Raw genomic sequence first — 16,019 nt, forward strand, 5'->3', positions numbered from 1 at the left:
AGGATGGTGGACCAGGAATGGAGTTCTCCGGACGTGGGATTACGGGTGGGCTGAGCTATGTCAAAGCTCTAGCCCTTACCTGAGTAAAAGTTAGAGCTCTTTGTAATGCCGAAGGTGAATGCTGCAGTATTGGCTGTTACGAGCGCGGCGGCGCAGTCGTTTCTGGAACAGGTGATGTGAGTCCTTGGACCACAGCACAAATCAGAGAGGAGCCCCAAGACACACCGTGGGAGGTGAGCTGGTGCGAGCATGGATAACAAGGAGAAGGACAAGGCTGGAGCAAAGACAAAGAAATGGAAGGTCTGACCCCTGCACGCCCCAGGATGACCAACAACGCAATGTTGATCAATGAGCAGTCCTCCAACCGTTCCAAGCCCTTTCAGACCTGCTGCTGGATAACGGCAAAAGGCGGCAGGCCAGACAGAGGACGAGGGCAGACGGAGTCCTTGGAACATGGAAGACTTTGGATGAAGACTCAGGCGAGGACGCTGTGGTCGAAGACTCAGGCGAGGACGTGGATACGAAGGCAAGGATCAAGACACTGTAGACGTAAGTTCAAGGCATAGGATCAAGGCACTGTAGATGTAAGCTCAAGGCATAGGATCAAGGCACTGTAGATGAGGTATCAAAGTGATGGGTCGAGGCTGCGACGCAGTGCGCCCTACACAGTCCACCCGCGGGACTGGTCGCGGACCACACTGGACTTGAAGCAGACTCTAGGAGAGATAATGAAGGCTGATACTGGAACATGGCGAAGATACTGAAGAGGCCTGCACCGGGGCGCGCCCTACACAATCCACCCGCGGGACTGGGCACAGACCATGCTGATGCGGAGCAGGTTCGAACAGAGTCTTTGGCATGGACGGACGCAAATGCAAGGAGCTCCGAAGACCGGGACAAGATTCAAACAGAGGATTCAAGATTCTCAAGGATTCAAAGACAACTCAGGATTCAAGACTTAGGATTCAAGCAGAAGTCTTCCAGAGGCTTGCATTGCACAGGAGAAGATGGCCTAGTACCGTGAAGCGCCCTACACAGCCCGCCCGTGGGCTGGTCGCAGACCACGACAATGGCACGCCGGGAAAGTGGACATCAAGGAACCAAGGCATGGAGGCAGAGGCGAAGGCAAGGCGTCAGGAAGGACATCGAACATCAGGAGGTACAAACAAAGAACATCAGGAACAGGAAGACACCTGGAGGCATGGACGAAGGGCATCAAAAACGTGAAGACATCTGGAAGCACAGACGAAAGACGGCAGCCATCAGGAACATGAAAACAAGCTGTCAAAGCAGAAGAAGACCACGGAGGACCTGCACCGGTCATGAAGCACAGATAACTGTGGAACCCGATCTGAAGCCTGGAGTGACTGAAAAGGAGCCCTTTTATAGGGCAAACACAGGAAACAAGCTGAAGATGACATCCTGAGGGCCTCAGGCATTTCCTGCCACTGGCCCTTTAAATAACTTTGAAGAGGCGCACGCCAGTGCCTAGAGGAGGGCCTGGAGAAGAAGCAGCACTGCAGACAGCGGCAACCTGCCGCACAGGAAGAAATAGAGCAGGGAGGAGCAGGCAGGCTTCAGGACCGCCTCCTGCCATCCGATGAGGACCCCAGCAATGGCATCGCAGCTCCATGCAGCGGAGAGAAGTAAAGGCTGCGGCTTCTCTGCCGCTGAAGAGGAGTCGACAGCGGCGGCTGCAGTCGCAAAAAAGGGTTCTCGGCGGGACCGGCCCTGCCGAGCAGGGCAGGAACTGCTGCGGCCTCTGGGCCGCAGCTGGATGGCGGCAGCAGCGGACTGCCGCGAAACTAAAGAAGGTAAGTGGAGGGACTGCCCGCGGTTCACCGCAGGTAGAACCATAACATTGGCTGTCACCAAGAAGATGACTATTCCGGTGGCGGGGGCCGCAGCTTTAAAGGATGTCGAAGACCATAAGCTGGAGATTCACCTCAAGCGGATCTTTGAGCCTTTGGGTGGCTTTTTGCTCCAGCTTCATGCAGCGAGCATGCTTGTGTTGGGTGCAACAGCTGCAAGGGGACCAAGCTAGTCTTGCGGAGCGCTTGAAGGCTTCAGTGGCATACATAGCTAATGCATTGTATGACTTAGTACGGGCCTATTCACGGCTTATAGCTTCTGCGGTGTCAGCCAGGAGATTATTGTGGTTGCGGCACTGGTCGGTGGATGTTTTGTCCAAATCTCAGTTGAGTTCCCTGCCATTTAAGGGCCGTCTTTTGTTTGGAGAGAACCTTGAGCAGTTGGTAAAACAGGGGACAACAAGGTCCACAAGTTGTCAGAGGATAGGCCTAAGTCCTAAGTCTCGGGCCCATTTCCATGAAGCCAGAAGGCCTCGATATGCGAGGGGGGCAACAGCCCCGCAGAGGCAGTTTGCGGGCCATGGTCAGTCCTGGGCGCAGATTTTTCGGGGAGCTCGGAGGCCCTTTAGAGTCCCCTCCAAAGGGGGCCGTCTAGCGCTTTTCTACAAGGAGTGGGCCAGTCTCACTCAAGATCAGTGGGTCCTCTCGGTTATAAGAGACGGTTACGCTTTAGAATTTGCTCGTCCAACCGTGACCTCTTTTTGGTCTCCCCTTACTGTTCATTGACAAAGCGACACGCAGTTCAGGAGACCTTGGACAGGTTGCGGGGTTTAGGAGCCGTGGTGCAGGTTCCCCCAGAAGAATGGGGCACTGGGCGGTACTCCATTTATTTCGTGGTTCCCAAAAAGAAGGGCACTTTTCAGCCTATTCTGGACCTAAAAAGAGTAAATGCAGCGCTGAAAGTCCCGAGATTTTGCATGGAAACCCTAAGGTCGGTGAATGCGGCAGTTCACAGTCGGGAATTCCTAGCTTCCTTGGATCTAACGGGGGCATATCTTCATATCCCCATTCGTCGGGATCACCAGTGTTATCTGAGGTTTATGGTTCTCAGTTAGCATTTCCAGTTTCAGGCCCTTCCTTTCGGCCTAGCTACGGTTTCGCGGACCTTCACCAAGATCATGGTAGTAGTGGCGGCGGCCTTGCGGTGCAAGGGAGTTCTGGTACATCCTTATCTCGACAATTGGCTTATCAGGGCAAAGTTGGAGGCCAGTTGTCACTCAGCGGTCAGGAAGGTCATTCAACTCCTTCAGTTGCTGGGCTGGATGGTGAATTTCGCCAAAAGCCATCTCAGTCCGACCCAGTGTCTCGAGTATCTGGGAGCCCGGTTCGACATGAGCATCAGCAATGTGTTCTTGACAGATGAGAGAGCGAACAAATTGCAGTCACAGATCCACCGTCTATTGGCGTTGCGGGAGCCCACAGCTTGGGAATTTTTGCAGGTTCTGGGATCCATGGCTTCCAGAAGCTTACAGAAAGCTCTGTTGGCACAGTGGAATCTGCTATCGGAGCTTTTTCATCAGCCGGTATCGCTGGATATTCCTATGAGGGAGAGCCACTCTTGGTGGCTCCAAATGTCTCACCTTCTTCGGGGGGACGCTCTAGAGGTACCAGATTGGATTATTGTTACTACCGATGCCAATCTGGTTGGAGGGCTGTTTTGCAGCTTCAGTCGGCTCAAGGTGTGTGGTTGCCGGAAGAGTATTCCTGGTTTATCAACCGCTTGGAAACCAGAGCAGTTGCTGGCCTTTCAACTGATGGTCCAAGGTCATTCAGTCAGAATTCTGTCAGACAATGCAACGACCGTGGCTTATATCATTTGACAAGGCAGTACCAACAGCCGGATGGTATCTCAGGAGTTAATGATCTGGGCAGAGGCACACTTGACCCAGATAGCAGCCTCTCATATTGTGGGCAATGAGAATGTCCAGGCGGATTTTCTAAGTCGCAGTCTTCTTGATCCGGGCAAATGGGAACTGTCAGAGTCGACGATGTAGCTCATTCGCGAGAAGTTGGGTTGTCCATATGTAGATCTGATGGTGTCTCGCCACAATGCAAAAGCCCCATGATTTTTCAGCTGCAGACGAGACTACGGAGCCGAGGGAGTCAACGTTCTAGTGATTCCTTGGCCTCAGGGAGTTCTACTTTATGTGTTTCCTCCGTAGCCTCTATTGAGCAAGATTTTGCACAGAATAGAGAGACACTCGGGGGATGTCATATTGATGGCTCTGGAGTGGCCACGTCACTCGTGGTTTGTGGAACTCGTCAACTTGGCTGTGGATGGTCCAATACAGTTCAGTCACCTTTCTCATCTGCTCCATCCAGGTCCCATATTTTTTGATCAAGCAGATCACTTCTGTCTAGCGGCTTGGCTTTGAAGGCGACGTTTAAGGTGCAAGGGGGACCCAGGGCCAGTTATTACTACCCTTCTGCATGCGAGGCGCATGTCTACCTCGTTGTCTTGCATCCTAGTCTGGAAGGTTTTTGAGGCTTGAGGGGTATCCAAAGGTGTTGCTGCTTTGCGGGCTTTGGTGTCCTAGATTTTATCCTTCCTGCAAGATGGCTTGGCAAAAGCTTGGAATTTAACTCTCTCCGAGTTCAGGTAACAGCTCTGACCTCTTTGCGAGGGACGATTGACGAAAGATCTTTGTCCGCTCATCTTGATGTATGGTTTCTTCAAGGGGTCAAGAATTTATGTCCTCCGGTACGGAAGGTCTGTCCATCTTGGAATCTTAATCTGGTCCTTCGAGCTTTGTGTGAACCACCTTTTGAGCCTCTTCGTAGGGCAACTCTTAAGGATTTGACCTTGAAGGTTGTTTTCCTGGTGGCCATTTGTTCGGCACAGAGAGTATCCGAGTGGCAGACTTTATCTTGTAGGGACCTGTTCCTACAGATTTCGGATTCGGGGGTGTCCTTACAGACGGCTCATTCTTTCCTTCCCAAGGTGGTCTCAGATTTTCATGTTAATCAGACGGTCTAACTTCCAGCTTTTCCCAATTTGGATGCTTCTCCTCATGCAAGGGAACTCAGGCGTTTGGACGTTCAGAAGGCCTTACTGAGATATCTGGAGGTGACCAATGCCTTTTGGAGATCTGATCACCTATTTGTTTTGTGCAGCAGCATGAAGAAAGGGCTCCAGGCTTCCAAAGCTACAATTGCAAGGTGGCTCAAGGAGGCTATTGGGTCAGCCTATATTCTTAAGGGCCACCAGCTGCTGGATGGTTTACGGGCTCATTCTACTCAATCACAGGCAGCCTCGTGAGCAGAGGCTCAGTTGGTGTCGCCACAAGACATTTGTCGGGCGGCTACATGGAAGTCGCTGCATACTTTTTCGAAACATTATCGCCTAGATGTCCGGGATCTGGAAACGCATTCTTTTTCGTGAGAGTGTTTTGCGAGCGGGACTCTCCAGGTCCCACCCCAGCTAGGGGGCTTTGGTGCATCCCAGGAGTCTGAAATGATCTGGGTACATACAGGGAAAGGAAAATTGGTTCTTACCTGCTAATTTTCGTTCCTGTAGTACCACAGATCATTCCAGAGCCCGCCCGCTGGATGGAGGTGGGGAGTCTTCCGCTCAGCTGTGCTCTTTTTGCTATGCAGATTTTTCTTCAGAGCTTTAACAAGTGTTTTCAAATTTTTTACAAGTTTTTGCAAGTGAGTTTTTGTGCTTGAGTACATATCAATACTGAGGACCTCCAGGTGGCACCAGTGCTTATCAAGCAGTGTCAGTTAAACTTTCTCTGACTCCATCTGCTGGCACGGATGCATAAACCCAGGAGTCTGGAATGATCTGTGGTACTGCAGAAACGAAAATTAGCAGGTAAGAACCAATTTTCCTATAGCAGAAGGAACTTTGGCGGCCGGTAGATAATTCTTGTGGCTAGGGGAGAAATCTTAGATCTGTTCCTTCCTTATGGACATTTACTCTTGGAGGCTTTTATTCCCATTGTAAATCTTAGTTTTAATTTCTTTCTTTTTTTTTGTTTTGTTTATAGTATATTAAAAAGTCAATGGGTAATGATGGTGTTATCATTAGAGAATGCTACAAAAAAGCAAGTTATCATAGAGACTATTTCCTGTCTGCTAACAGTAGTGGGCATCTCTTAGGCCAGGACAGGGTAAACTTCTGGCCCTGAGGGCTACATCCATGGCCCTGGTTAAATACTGAGCCACTGAAGATGGCAGGAGGGAGGGAATTCCCCTTGGAGCTCCAGCTGTGGGGGTTGGGCTGACCACCAGAATACAAGGCTGAGGAGTGGGTGGAATTCCAGAGTTGTGTGCAAAAGGCTTCTGTCCGGCTGGTGGCAGCGCTATAGTTTCTGGCTTGTGGGTAAATCTTAGCTGCTTTGGGCTGGGATCTAATCTTGCACCTTTGCTGGACTGAAGCCTCCCCTTCCATGGGCCTTGATTTGCTCATCTCTGTCCTAGGCCATTACTGTACACTGTTAGCCAGTCATGAATTCTCACTGTGTTCTGACCACTCCTGCAGACTTACCGTGGAAAATAACATTTTTATTTTAACCAGAGCTGAATTTGGTCTGATACATGCTGGTTCTTGTAGTATTTCTCTACCATCTGAAAATGACACTATCCCAGATAGCGATATTACTCTTTAACTATGGTCTGCTTATTTTTCAACATGTAGAATATCAAGAATTAAATCAAAATTGCTGTCTGTGTTACTAGGCACACATGCTGTGTACTTTTTGTGTGCTGTATAGTGTATTGGGGGGGTGATAATCTGTATAGTGTGGGGGAGGAGGAGACTGAAACTAAAGGAGCACTTTAACCTTGTTAGTCTTACAAAAGGACTCCTTTTGCACTATTGTTTTTGATAATGTAAGAAGGCAGAATCGATTCATAAATGATATATTTACTGAATTATTTATTTGCATTTATTGATCGCCCTTCCCTAAGGCTCAAGGTGACATACAGAGTAAAAATAATACACTGTACCAACAAATACAACATCAGTATTGTAGAGTACACATCTCATTACACAAATACAAAAAATAAAAACATATCCTATCATTTTAAACATAATGAGGTCCAAATATAAATGGTTTGTCCGTCTAAGTTCCAGACTTAACCAGATAAACCATGGTTTTTGAATTTCTTTCAGTTTGACCACCCCTGACTTATTCGGTTACAAACTTAGCCAGATGAGTTAAGGGTGGAGCAAAGTTATCCAGCTATTGACAATATTCAGCTCTATCCAACTAGCTAGGAGATGCATCAAGCCGTGGTACTTTTTATTTTTTGGCAGCGGCCTAAGGGTCGCTAACAGCGTTGTTTTGACCCTCTGTGTTTTCCTATGAGACAAAAGAGCGCATCCTAAGCTGTGGTTTTTTCGGGGGAGGGAGGGGCCCATTACCGCAGCACCACACCTCCCCCCTCCCGTTATTGGGGACCCTCCCACAAAAAAAAGATAGCAGCGTAATGCAACCAGGCCTAAGTTTGCTGGCTAACTTAAGGACTGCCTCACAGCCCTCCTAACGTTATCCGAATAAACTTATCTGGCTAACTTTCAGATAGCTAGGTATATTTGGCTGTGCACCCGTGCCACTGAATATCCAGTACAATTTAGCTCCCTAAGTTTATCTCGTTAAAAGAAAACTAATACATTTCTTTTTTTTTTTTTTTTTTTTACTATATAGTACATATTTCCCATCTGTCTTTTTTTTTTTTTAATCATCATCAAGATCGGTAATCCCAGTCTAGTAACATGAAAGGAATGGTACAAATCATATCCTTCCTGAAAACATAAGTACACTGCTGTGTCTCTCGCTGTGCAGGCCAAGACTGCTGTGCCAGTGGATACTTTCCTCTCTACCCTGACGAGCGGTCACATGACAAAACCAGTCCCAGCCATGACTGAAGCCTTACGTTGTGTCCAGGCAGAGGGATTGAAGACGGCCCTTCTCAGCAATAACTTCTACCTGCACAGCGGGGAGAGCTTTCTGCCTCTGGACCGGAAACTGTTTAATGTGGTACGTCCAAGCCGATGACAGACGTATAGTGTGAGTGCATTAAAATGTCCCAGCCTTGAAGGGTAAATCTTGCTTGCTTGCTTTGACTAGCTACTAAAAGTTCTTACTTTATTGTTCTTACTCAGCAGCTCTGCCTAAAGCACTATACAGACATTTCGAGCAATTCTGCTCCTGCTGGATTGGTTGCTAGGAAGTTAGCAAATCTTTCTCAGGCACCTATTCTACAGATTAAAAACGGGATCATTTACAGTATTGTTTTTGCTAGTAAAATAACGAACTGCAGACAAATCATTTTTTAAACAGTACTACAAAAAAATGCAAAGTCTTTCTTCCTAAAACTGCATTGTTATGAGTGGCAGGTAGTAAAAATGACTAGATATGCACGTGCAAGTGAGGCAGATTTCTTTTCCTTCAGGGGAGCTTTGTGCTCAAGGCAACATATTGTCTAAGAGGAAATAGATGAAAGTATTTCCTGGACTGAATGAGAAGATTTAGATCCAAGCAGGTTGCCAGCTACCTCATCTCTCAGAGGGCTTTCTTGCGGCTGGGAGAATCCATTTTGTGTCATAAGGTTCCCTCCGTTCCACAGTATTAGGGCTTTCTGACATCACTGGTCTATTTCCAAACCCACAGATCGGTAGCTCCCAGCAGCTATAAAGAGCACTCTTCAAGGTAAATTACTTCCTAATCCCCTGGATGTGCAGATTTGGTGGAAGAGTGGCCTAGCGGTAAGAGCAGGGAGCTGAGAGGGTTTAAATCCCACTTCTTCCAATGGCACTGCTTGTGTCCTTGGACAAGTCTGCCCATCCTCCATTGCCTTGGGTACAAATTTAGGGGAATATTCACTAAGCCAGGAGTGCAACAAGGTTTGTAAACCCCACGGTATTTTTTCCAGCGGTAAAATACCACAGGGAAAGATACGACGGCTTAGCTGACCTGCCCCAGCAACCCCCGCATCCTGGGGCTGCCATCTTTTAAAGAGGCCGATGTGGCTTCTGAGTTCCACCCCCGAGAAGGTGTAAAAATCTGGGTGGGTCTATTGAGAGCCACTTCTCCCAGCCACCCCTTGAAATGGCCAAAAGTAACACATTTAAACAAAATGCCCTAACTAAGCCCTGCCCCCTTTGTGAAACCTCTTGGGTCCCTTTTAAGGTTGCCAGCTGGCTCCAGATTTTCAGGACAGTTGTTCCAATCCTGGCTTTACCCCACTGCATACAGGGATTTTTGTAGCCTTGCTTTTCTAAGGAACTGCAATAGGGAAGTCAGAACTACAATTCTCTGCATGCAATAGGGTAAAACCAGGACTGGAACAACCTGTCCTGAAAATCTGGAGCCAATTAGCAACTGTAGTCCCTTTGGACCTCTCTGGTCCCCCATACCTATTTTCCCTAATTTCGTTTACACTGGAGGCAGACCACATGAATAGCTCACCCTGGCAGTTCTGGATTGAGATCACATGCCTGCATAGAACTCCATTAAAAGAATGCTGGTTACTTCAGATCCTCTACGCTGTTTATACTTAAAAATATTTCTGATTTGTATTTGTTCTGGAACCCTCTGGTGGTGCACATATAAAACGGCTGCGGCTCGTAATGGTTATTTTTCTTCAACATTGCCACATAGATTGTTGAATCTTGTCGAGAAGGAGTATGTAAACCAGACCCTCGTATCTATAAACTCTGCTTGGATCGGCTCAAAGTTCAGCCAGCAGACTCCATCTTTCTTGATGACATTGGAGAGAACCTGAATGCTGCTGCACAGCTTGGCATTAAGACAATAAAGGTAGAGTCCTGACTGAGTTCTGTAGAAGCTGGGTGTTAAGGCATCTGTACTATTGATCATGTTTATAAAGCTGTCGTTTAACGATATCCTCTGCTTACTGATTAAAGAAAACAAAAATCATGCAGGACAGGAGATGAAATGATCCATGCTAAAAAAAAATAAACTCTGACTTGCAATGGCATTTATTAGTTTGCAGTAAGATTCTGTAACCAGTAATAAACTTAAGTTATTTCCAACAAAATAGTCTTAGGCTGGACAATAAATTGACAGGTCACAATTGTACGTGAGCATGTTTTTATGTTATTTTTTTAACTTTATTTATATAACACAATAAAAGAACAAACAATATGGTACATGATATAAAGCATCCACAAAGACAATTACATCAACAGAATGATGATAGTGTAACCTGTAAAATGATGATGATAGTGTTGGCCTGTAAAATCTAGTACAGGACAGGATGCAATATAAATTCCTGACCTAGACAAACAGCTAAGCAGTAAACATATGCATAAATAATTAGGGTCAGGTACCACCCAATCTATAATATATCTTAAAACAATCCAAGATGTTATCAAACCTAAACATCTCACCCTTCAAGGCATAACAGAATTGTTCAAGATTAGAAACGATACAATGCTGGAAAAAACAGTAGTCAAAACATGAGGAAAATTTCCAGAAGGTAGCAATGCTAAGCCATGCTGCAAGAAGGAGTTGTGCAACCAATAATTTCCTAGCATGTAGCCAGATGGACTCAGGACTAATGGATTATATGCTTCCCTGCTAGTAGATGGAGACAGAGACAGGTTTCAAAGCTGACCTTAGGTACACCTTTGCAGTGACCTCAGCTCTTCGGTATCTCTCCGTCTCCTAGCAGATGTGGATGTGCTTTCCCTGTGGGGATCGCCTTATCCTTTAGAAGAAGAAAATCTACTTTTAATTGGAGAAAGATTGAGCCCTACTCTCCTGCGGTAATACCTAAAGGTCCCCCCCCCCAGTTGAGAATTTCTGAGGTGATTTCCGAGATCCCTCAGGTGTGCCTAGGTCCGGTAGCCAGTTCCCGGCGTAGACTTTGCTGCTGAAGCAGCTGAAAGGCAGCAGGTGCAGGAAACTGAACGTGGCAGTGACGGCCAATGCCCTCTCCCCCCATAGCTGGAGACAGTCTCTGTACTCAGCCAGTAAGCGCTGAGGCCAGGTAAGTAAAACAAAAAAAGAAGAGGATTCCTTCCAATTCAGAGACATTGGAGAGGTTTCGGTAAAACTTCCTCCGGTCTCCTTCATTGGCATGCCATACTGACGTCGTTCCTGATCCCGTTGGGGTAAGGGGAAGTTGGCTTCTGAGCGGGTTGAGCGGCCCCCCCCCCCCCGGTGGGCTAAGTCCCGCTTTAGTTGGTCGGCACACCGCGTGGTAGGCTGTGGTGGTGCCATGTTTCGCACATTTTTGTGCGTCTTCTATTGCCCACCATAGAGCATCAGTACGTGCTTGCTGTGTGTGTAATGCCGCGCACAACGTCTCGCACATTCGTATGCACACAACTCTCTAGGCACAGAAATTTGGAAAAGCTGAGCACATGAGCTAAGCGTGCGCCTCACTGCGGAGGCACACAAAATCTGTGCACACAAAATTTTTAAGTGCGAGCTGGCTGAGCATGAAGTTAACATCCCTAATGGCTCCGGCAACAAAGAAACATTCTCTCTGCACTGCTTGTCATATTAGGGCTACACAGTCTGACCTTGATTCTTACTTATGCCAGCACTGTGAGGAGGCCCAGGGAGAGTTGGCCACCCAGACTTTACTAAGCCCAGCTCCTCCCAATCTGAGGATGGGTCAGTCACAAACTTAAACAGAAGTACCTCAGATCTGAGTAATCCCGGGGCTGGATCTTCCATGGGAGAGGGAAATCCAACGGCACCTACCCCAGTATTTCCTGGGCTAGGTATGGACCCGGCTGCCTTCTCTTGGGTGGAATTTTTTCAGGGCCTTCAAGCCTTCTTACAGGCCCCGTCCGGACGGAACCCCAGCCGGTAAGGTCTCCGTCTCCCAGCCCTATCGGCAGGCCTCGAGACACGCCTCGCCTCACCAAGGGTATTCCTGGCAGGGACCCAGACAGCACAGACGAAGAAGGGGACCTAGATTCCTTGGAAGATGGGGAAATCCCACCGGGTTTAGAACCATATCAGACCATACGTTTTTCCATAGAGATGAATTGCCAGCCCTGGTTTCCTGGACCCTGAAGATGCTGTGTGTTATTGGGGCAGACTCTATGGCAGAACCAAAGAAGAATCCCTTCCTGGTTTCGCTTTGGAAAACCTTTTGCTATTTTCCAGTGATGGAAGCCATCCAGGAGTTGATTGACCTGGAATGGAACGCACCTGAAGCGAGTTTTAAAGGTGGGCAAGCATTAGAAGCTCTGTACCCACTGGATCCAATGGCAAAAGCGCGTCTACGTTTCCCTAAAGTGGATGCATTGGTCTGCGCATTTCGAAGCAAACAACTATCCCAGTGAAGGAGGAGCGGCCTTGAAGGATGCGCTCGATGGAGTCCATCCTTAAACAAGCCTTTGATGCAATAGCAATGACCTTATAGATTGCTTCTTCTTGTGCCCTGATAGCTCGTTTGTGCCTGCTCCTCTCTTGGGAGGTGGATGACTCAGGGGTGAATTCCAAAGAGGCTATAGAATCCACTGGCGCGGGCTCTGCCCTAGACTATACCTTGGCCAGAGGAGTGGCCTCAGTGGTAGCATCTAGAAGACAGCTATGGCTTTGAAATTGGTCAGCAGACGCAGCCTCTAAGGCAAACCTCACAAAGATGCCATTTAAGGGATCGCTCCTCTTTGGAAGAAAATTGGAAAAACTGGCCAGTAAATGGGGTGAATCTCCAGTGCCCCAGCTAACAGAAGAAAAGAGAAAGCAATTACAGCGCCACTCGCCCATGAGGGGTCGATCCAGGGGCTCCCAATGCTTTTGGCCCTACAGAGGTCTCGGTCCATTGGGAGGTCTCACTCCTTTCAGAGTCAACAGCCCAAGAGAGGGTCAGGTTCAGGTTCATCCCAAACCCCTCAATGAAGTTTTGCCGACCCACCCTCAGAATGAGGAGTTAGGGGGTCAGCTGTTCCTCTTCTATCAGCAGTGGGTCGAGATCACTTTGGGACATGTTCATGGTGCCTCCTTGCCACTCCCAGCACAAGAAGCAGGCAGTGCAGGCCACCTTGGCTAGGCTTTTCAGGTTAAAGGCTATAATCCCAGTACCTTTTCCCCAGGAAATACGGGGCGTTATTCTATTTCATCGTACCCAAGAAGGAGGGTTCCTTTCATCCCATCCTGGACCTCAAGAGTGTCAACCGACACCTGCGAGTAATTCATTTCTGCATGGAAACTCTGCGCTCTGTGATAATGGCCATACAAACAGGAGAGTTCTTAACTTCCTTGGACCTTTTCGAGGCCTACCTTCATATTCCAATCCAGCAAGAACATCAATGTTTCCTACGGTTTGTGGTTTTGTGGTACTGGGCCACCATTATCAGTTTCGGGCATTGCCCTTTGGTCTGGACTCTGTCCCAAGAACATTTTCCAAGATTATGGTGGTCGTAGCAGCTGCACTGAGAAAAGAGGGAATCCTGGTGCATCCGTACTTGGACAACTGGTTGATCCGGGCAAAGTCCATGGAAGAGAGTCTCCAGGTGACCAGCAGGGTGACCTTCCTGCTTCACGATCTTGGTTGGGTTGTAAACATGGACAAAAGCAGAATCAAACCCCCCCCTAGTCTTTGGAATATCTGGGAGTCCGGTTCGACACCAAGCAGGGCAAGGTCGTCTTCCCGTCCATGTGTATAAAGAAGTTGATGTCCGATGTGTGTCGGTTGACGAGCATGATACGCCCGACGATGAGCTATCTTCAGGTCCTCAGATTGATGGCATCAACCCTGGAGGTAGTACCGTGGGTGAGGGCACACATGTGACCACTTCAGCGCTCCCTGCTGGCACGTTGGAACCCGCTTTCTCAAGACTACTCTATTTGCTCCAGTGGTGGCTGCAGGAAGCTCACCTGGACAAGGGTGTAACTCTGTCCCTGCTGAACTGGCTGGTCCTCATGACAGATGCAAGCCTCCAGGGCTGGGGAGCTCACTGTCAGGAACCGATGGCCCAGGGGCGTTAGAACAAGGAAGAGGCACTCTAGAACATAAATGGCCTGGAAGCCCGGGCAGTCAGATTGGCATGTCTACAATTCAGCTACATACTCCAGTGTCAAGCAATCCGCATAATGTCAGACAGTGCAACAACGGTAGCCTACATCAACTTCCAGGGGGAACCAAGAGTCAGCAAGTGTCACAGGAGATAGAGCTCTTTATGGAATGGGCGGAAACACATCCACAGATGATCTCGGCCTCCCATATCACAGGAATAGACAACGTCAGAGCAGACTTTCTAAGCAGGGAGATTCTGGATCCAGGAGAATGGGCATTGTCTGCCAAAGCCTTTCAGCTGGTGGTAGATTGCTGGGGTGTCCCATCCATCGAACTACTGGCCGCATCTCACAATGCGAAGGTTCTCAGATTCTTCAGTCACAGAAGAGATCAGTGGTCCCTGGGAATTGACGCTCTTGTTCAGACCTGGCCAGCAGAGGACTTGCTATACGCTTTCCCTCCATGGCCCCTGCTGGGCAGGGTCATTCGCAGAATCGAGCACCACAGGAGATTAGTCCTACTAGTAGCTCCAGATTGGCCCAGGCATCCATGGTATGTGGACTTGTGGAGATTCCTGGTGGAGAACCCTCTGTTCCTCCCACCATGCAGGGACCTGCTTCAGCAGGGACAGGTCCTTCACAAGGATCCGACTCGATTCTATCTTACGGTTTGGCCCTTGAGAGGACTAGCCTAATGAAGTGTGGATATTCGGCGACAGTAATTGCCACCTTGCTCTGCGCACTGAAGTTCTCTACGTCCTTAGCTTATGTGTGCTTGTGGAGAGTATTTGAGGCCTAGTACGAGGAACGTGATGTTTCCTCTCGGACGGTCAAAATCCCACTAATTTTGTAATTTTTACAGGACAACTTGAATAAAGGTTTGACCCTTTACTCCTTGAAGGTCCAGGTAGCGGTTCTCTCCTGTTTCAGGAGCGAGATGAACGGAACCTGCCTGTCGGCTCATCCGGACATGGCCCATTTTTTGAAAGGGGTAAAGCACCTCCAGCCACCCCTATGGTGGCCGGTTCCCTTGTGGAATCTTATTCTAGTATTAGAGTTTTTGGCAGGGCCCTCCTTTCGGCCACTGCACAGTCTTTCCTTATGCTTGTTAATCCTAAAAACGGTGTTCCTAGTAGCTATATGTTCGACTCATTGCATCTTGGAACCGTTCCTCTGGGTGACTCCAGGAGCATTACAACTTCACTGTTCCATCTTTCTTGCTCAAGGTAGTCTTGGAGTTTCATTTGAATCAGTTCATTTCATTGCCATCCCTAGATAGGCACAGGAACATGGAAGAATACTACTTCCTCTGCCATCTAAACTTCAGGCTTTTGGTGCGGTATCTGGAAGTTTCAGAACTGGTCTGCAAGATGGACTGCTTGCTTGTTCTTCATGGTGGAAGGAGGCAGGGCGAACTAGCATCGCAGACTACCATAGCTCGCTGGATCAAGGAAGTGGTCACAGGAGCTTATGTGGAGACAGGAAAGCCATTACCCTTCCAGGTTAAAGCTCATCCACTAGGGCTCAGGCAGTCTCCTGGGTGGAAGCTAACCTGCTGTCTTCCATCGACATCTGCCGAGCAGCGACGTGGTCCTCCTTACACACCTTCTCCAGGTTCTATCACCTGGACGTTCAGGCCCAAGAACACACAGCCTTTGCAAGGGCAGTATTAACCAGACTATGGGCAGCCTTCCGCCCTGATCGGGAGTAGCCGTTGTACATCCTATTGGATGTACACTAGGAAATGAATAAATTACTTAACTGATAATTTTGTTTTCCTTAGTATAGACAGATGGACTCAGCATCCTGCCCACAGCTGCCCAAGAACGGTGCCAAGGAATCACCTGTGAAATGATTCCAAGAGATTACGGGTAAGTAGTCGCCCAATCCCTAGATCAGGGCATCTATAACCTTGCTGGGATTCAGCGTTTATTTGGTTGAGTGCAGGTACAGTTATCCATTTTCAGTCAAGTTTTTATCAAGTTTTTTCAATATGTCCACAATGGCTTTTGCAGAGAATACCGAAGGGTTGAGGTCACTGTAAGGGTGTTAACTAGGGTGACGTTAGCTCTGAAACCTGACTCCGTCTCCATCTGCTGGCAGGGGAGCATAACCCGTTGGTCCTGAGTCCATCTGTCTACACTAAGGGAAACACAATTATTAGGTAGGTAATTTCTCCTTTTTTCTGGATAGAATT

General features: G+C 48.3%; 1 protein-coding gene across 6 annotated transcripts in view; it reads left to right on the forward strand.

The window, feature by feature from the left end:
• Positions 1-16,019, forward strand: part of ACAD10 (acyl-CoA dehydrogenase family member 10) — a 95,198-nt gene that overhangs the window by 14,230 nt on the left and 64,949 nt on the right. For all 6 annotated transcript variants that reach the window (XM_029571674.1, XM_029571678.1, XM_029571677.1 and 3 more), the window contains 2 exons: positions 7,664-7,858; positions 9,482-9,640. In XM_029571674.1, the coding sequence (XP_029427534.1) occupies positions 7,664-7,858; positions 9,482-9,640 (354 nt within the window). The remainder of the gene's footprint in view (positions 1-7,663; positions 7,859-9,481; positions 9,641-16,019) is intronic.

The sequence above is a fragment of the Rhinatrema bivittatum genome, chromosome 11, assembly GCF_901001135.1.
Source record: "Rhinatrema bivittatum chromosome 11, aRhiBiv1.1, whole genome shotgun sequence".
NCBI classification, from domain to species: Eukaryota; Metazoa; Chordata; class Amphibia; order Gymnophiona; family Rhinatrematidae; genus Rhinatrema; species Rhinatrema bivittatum.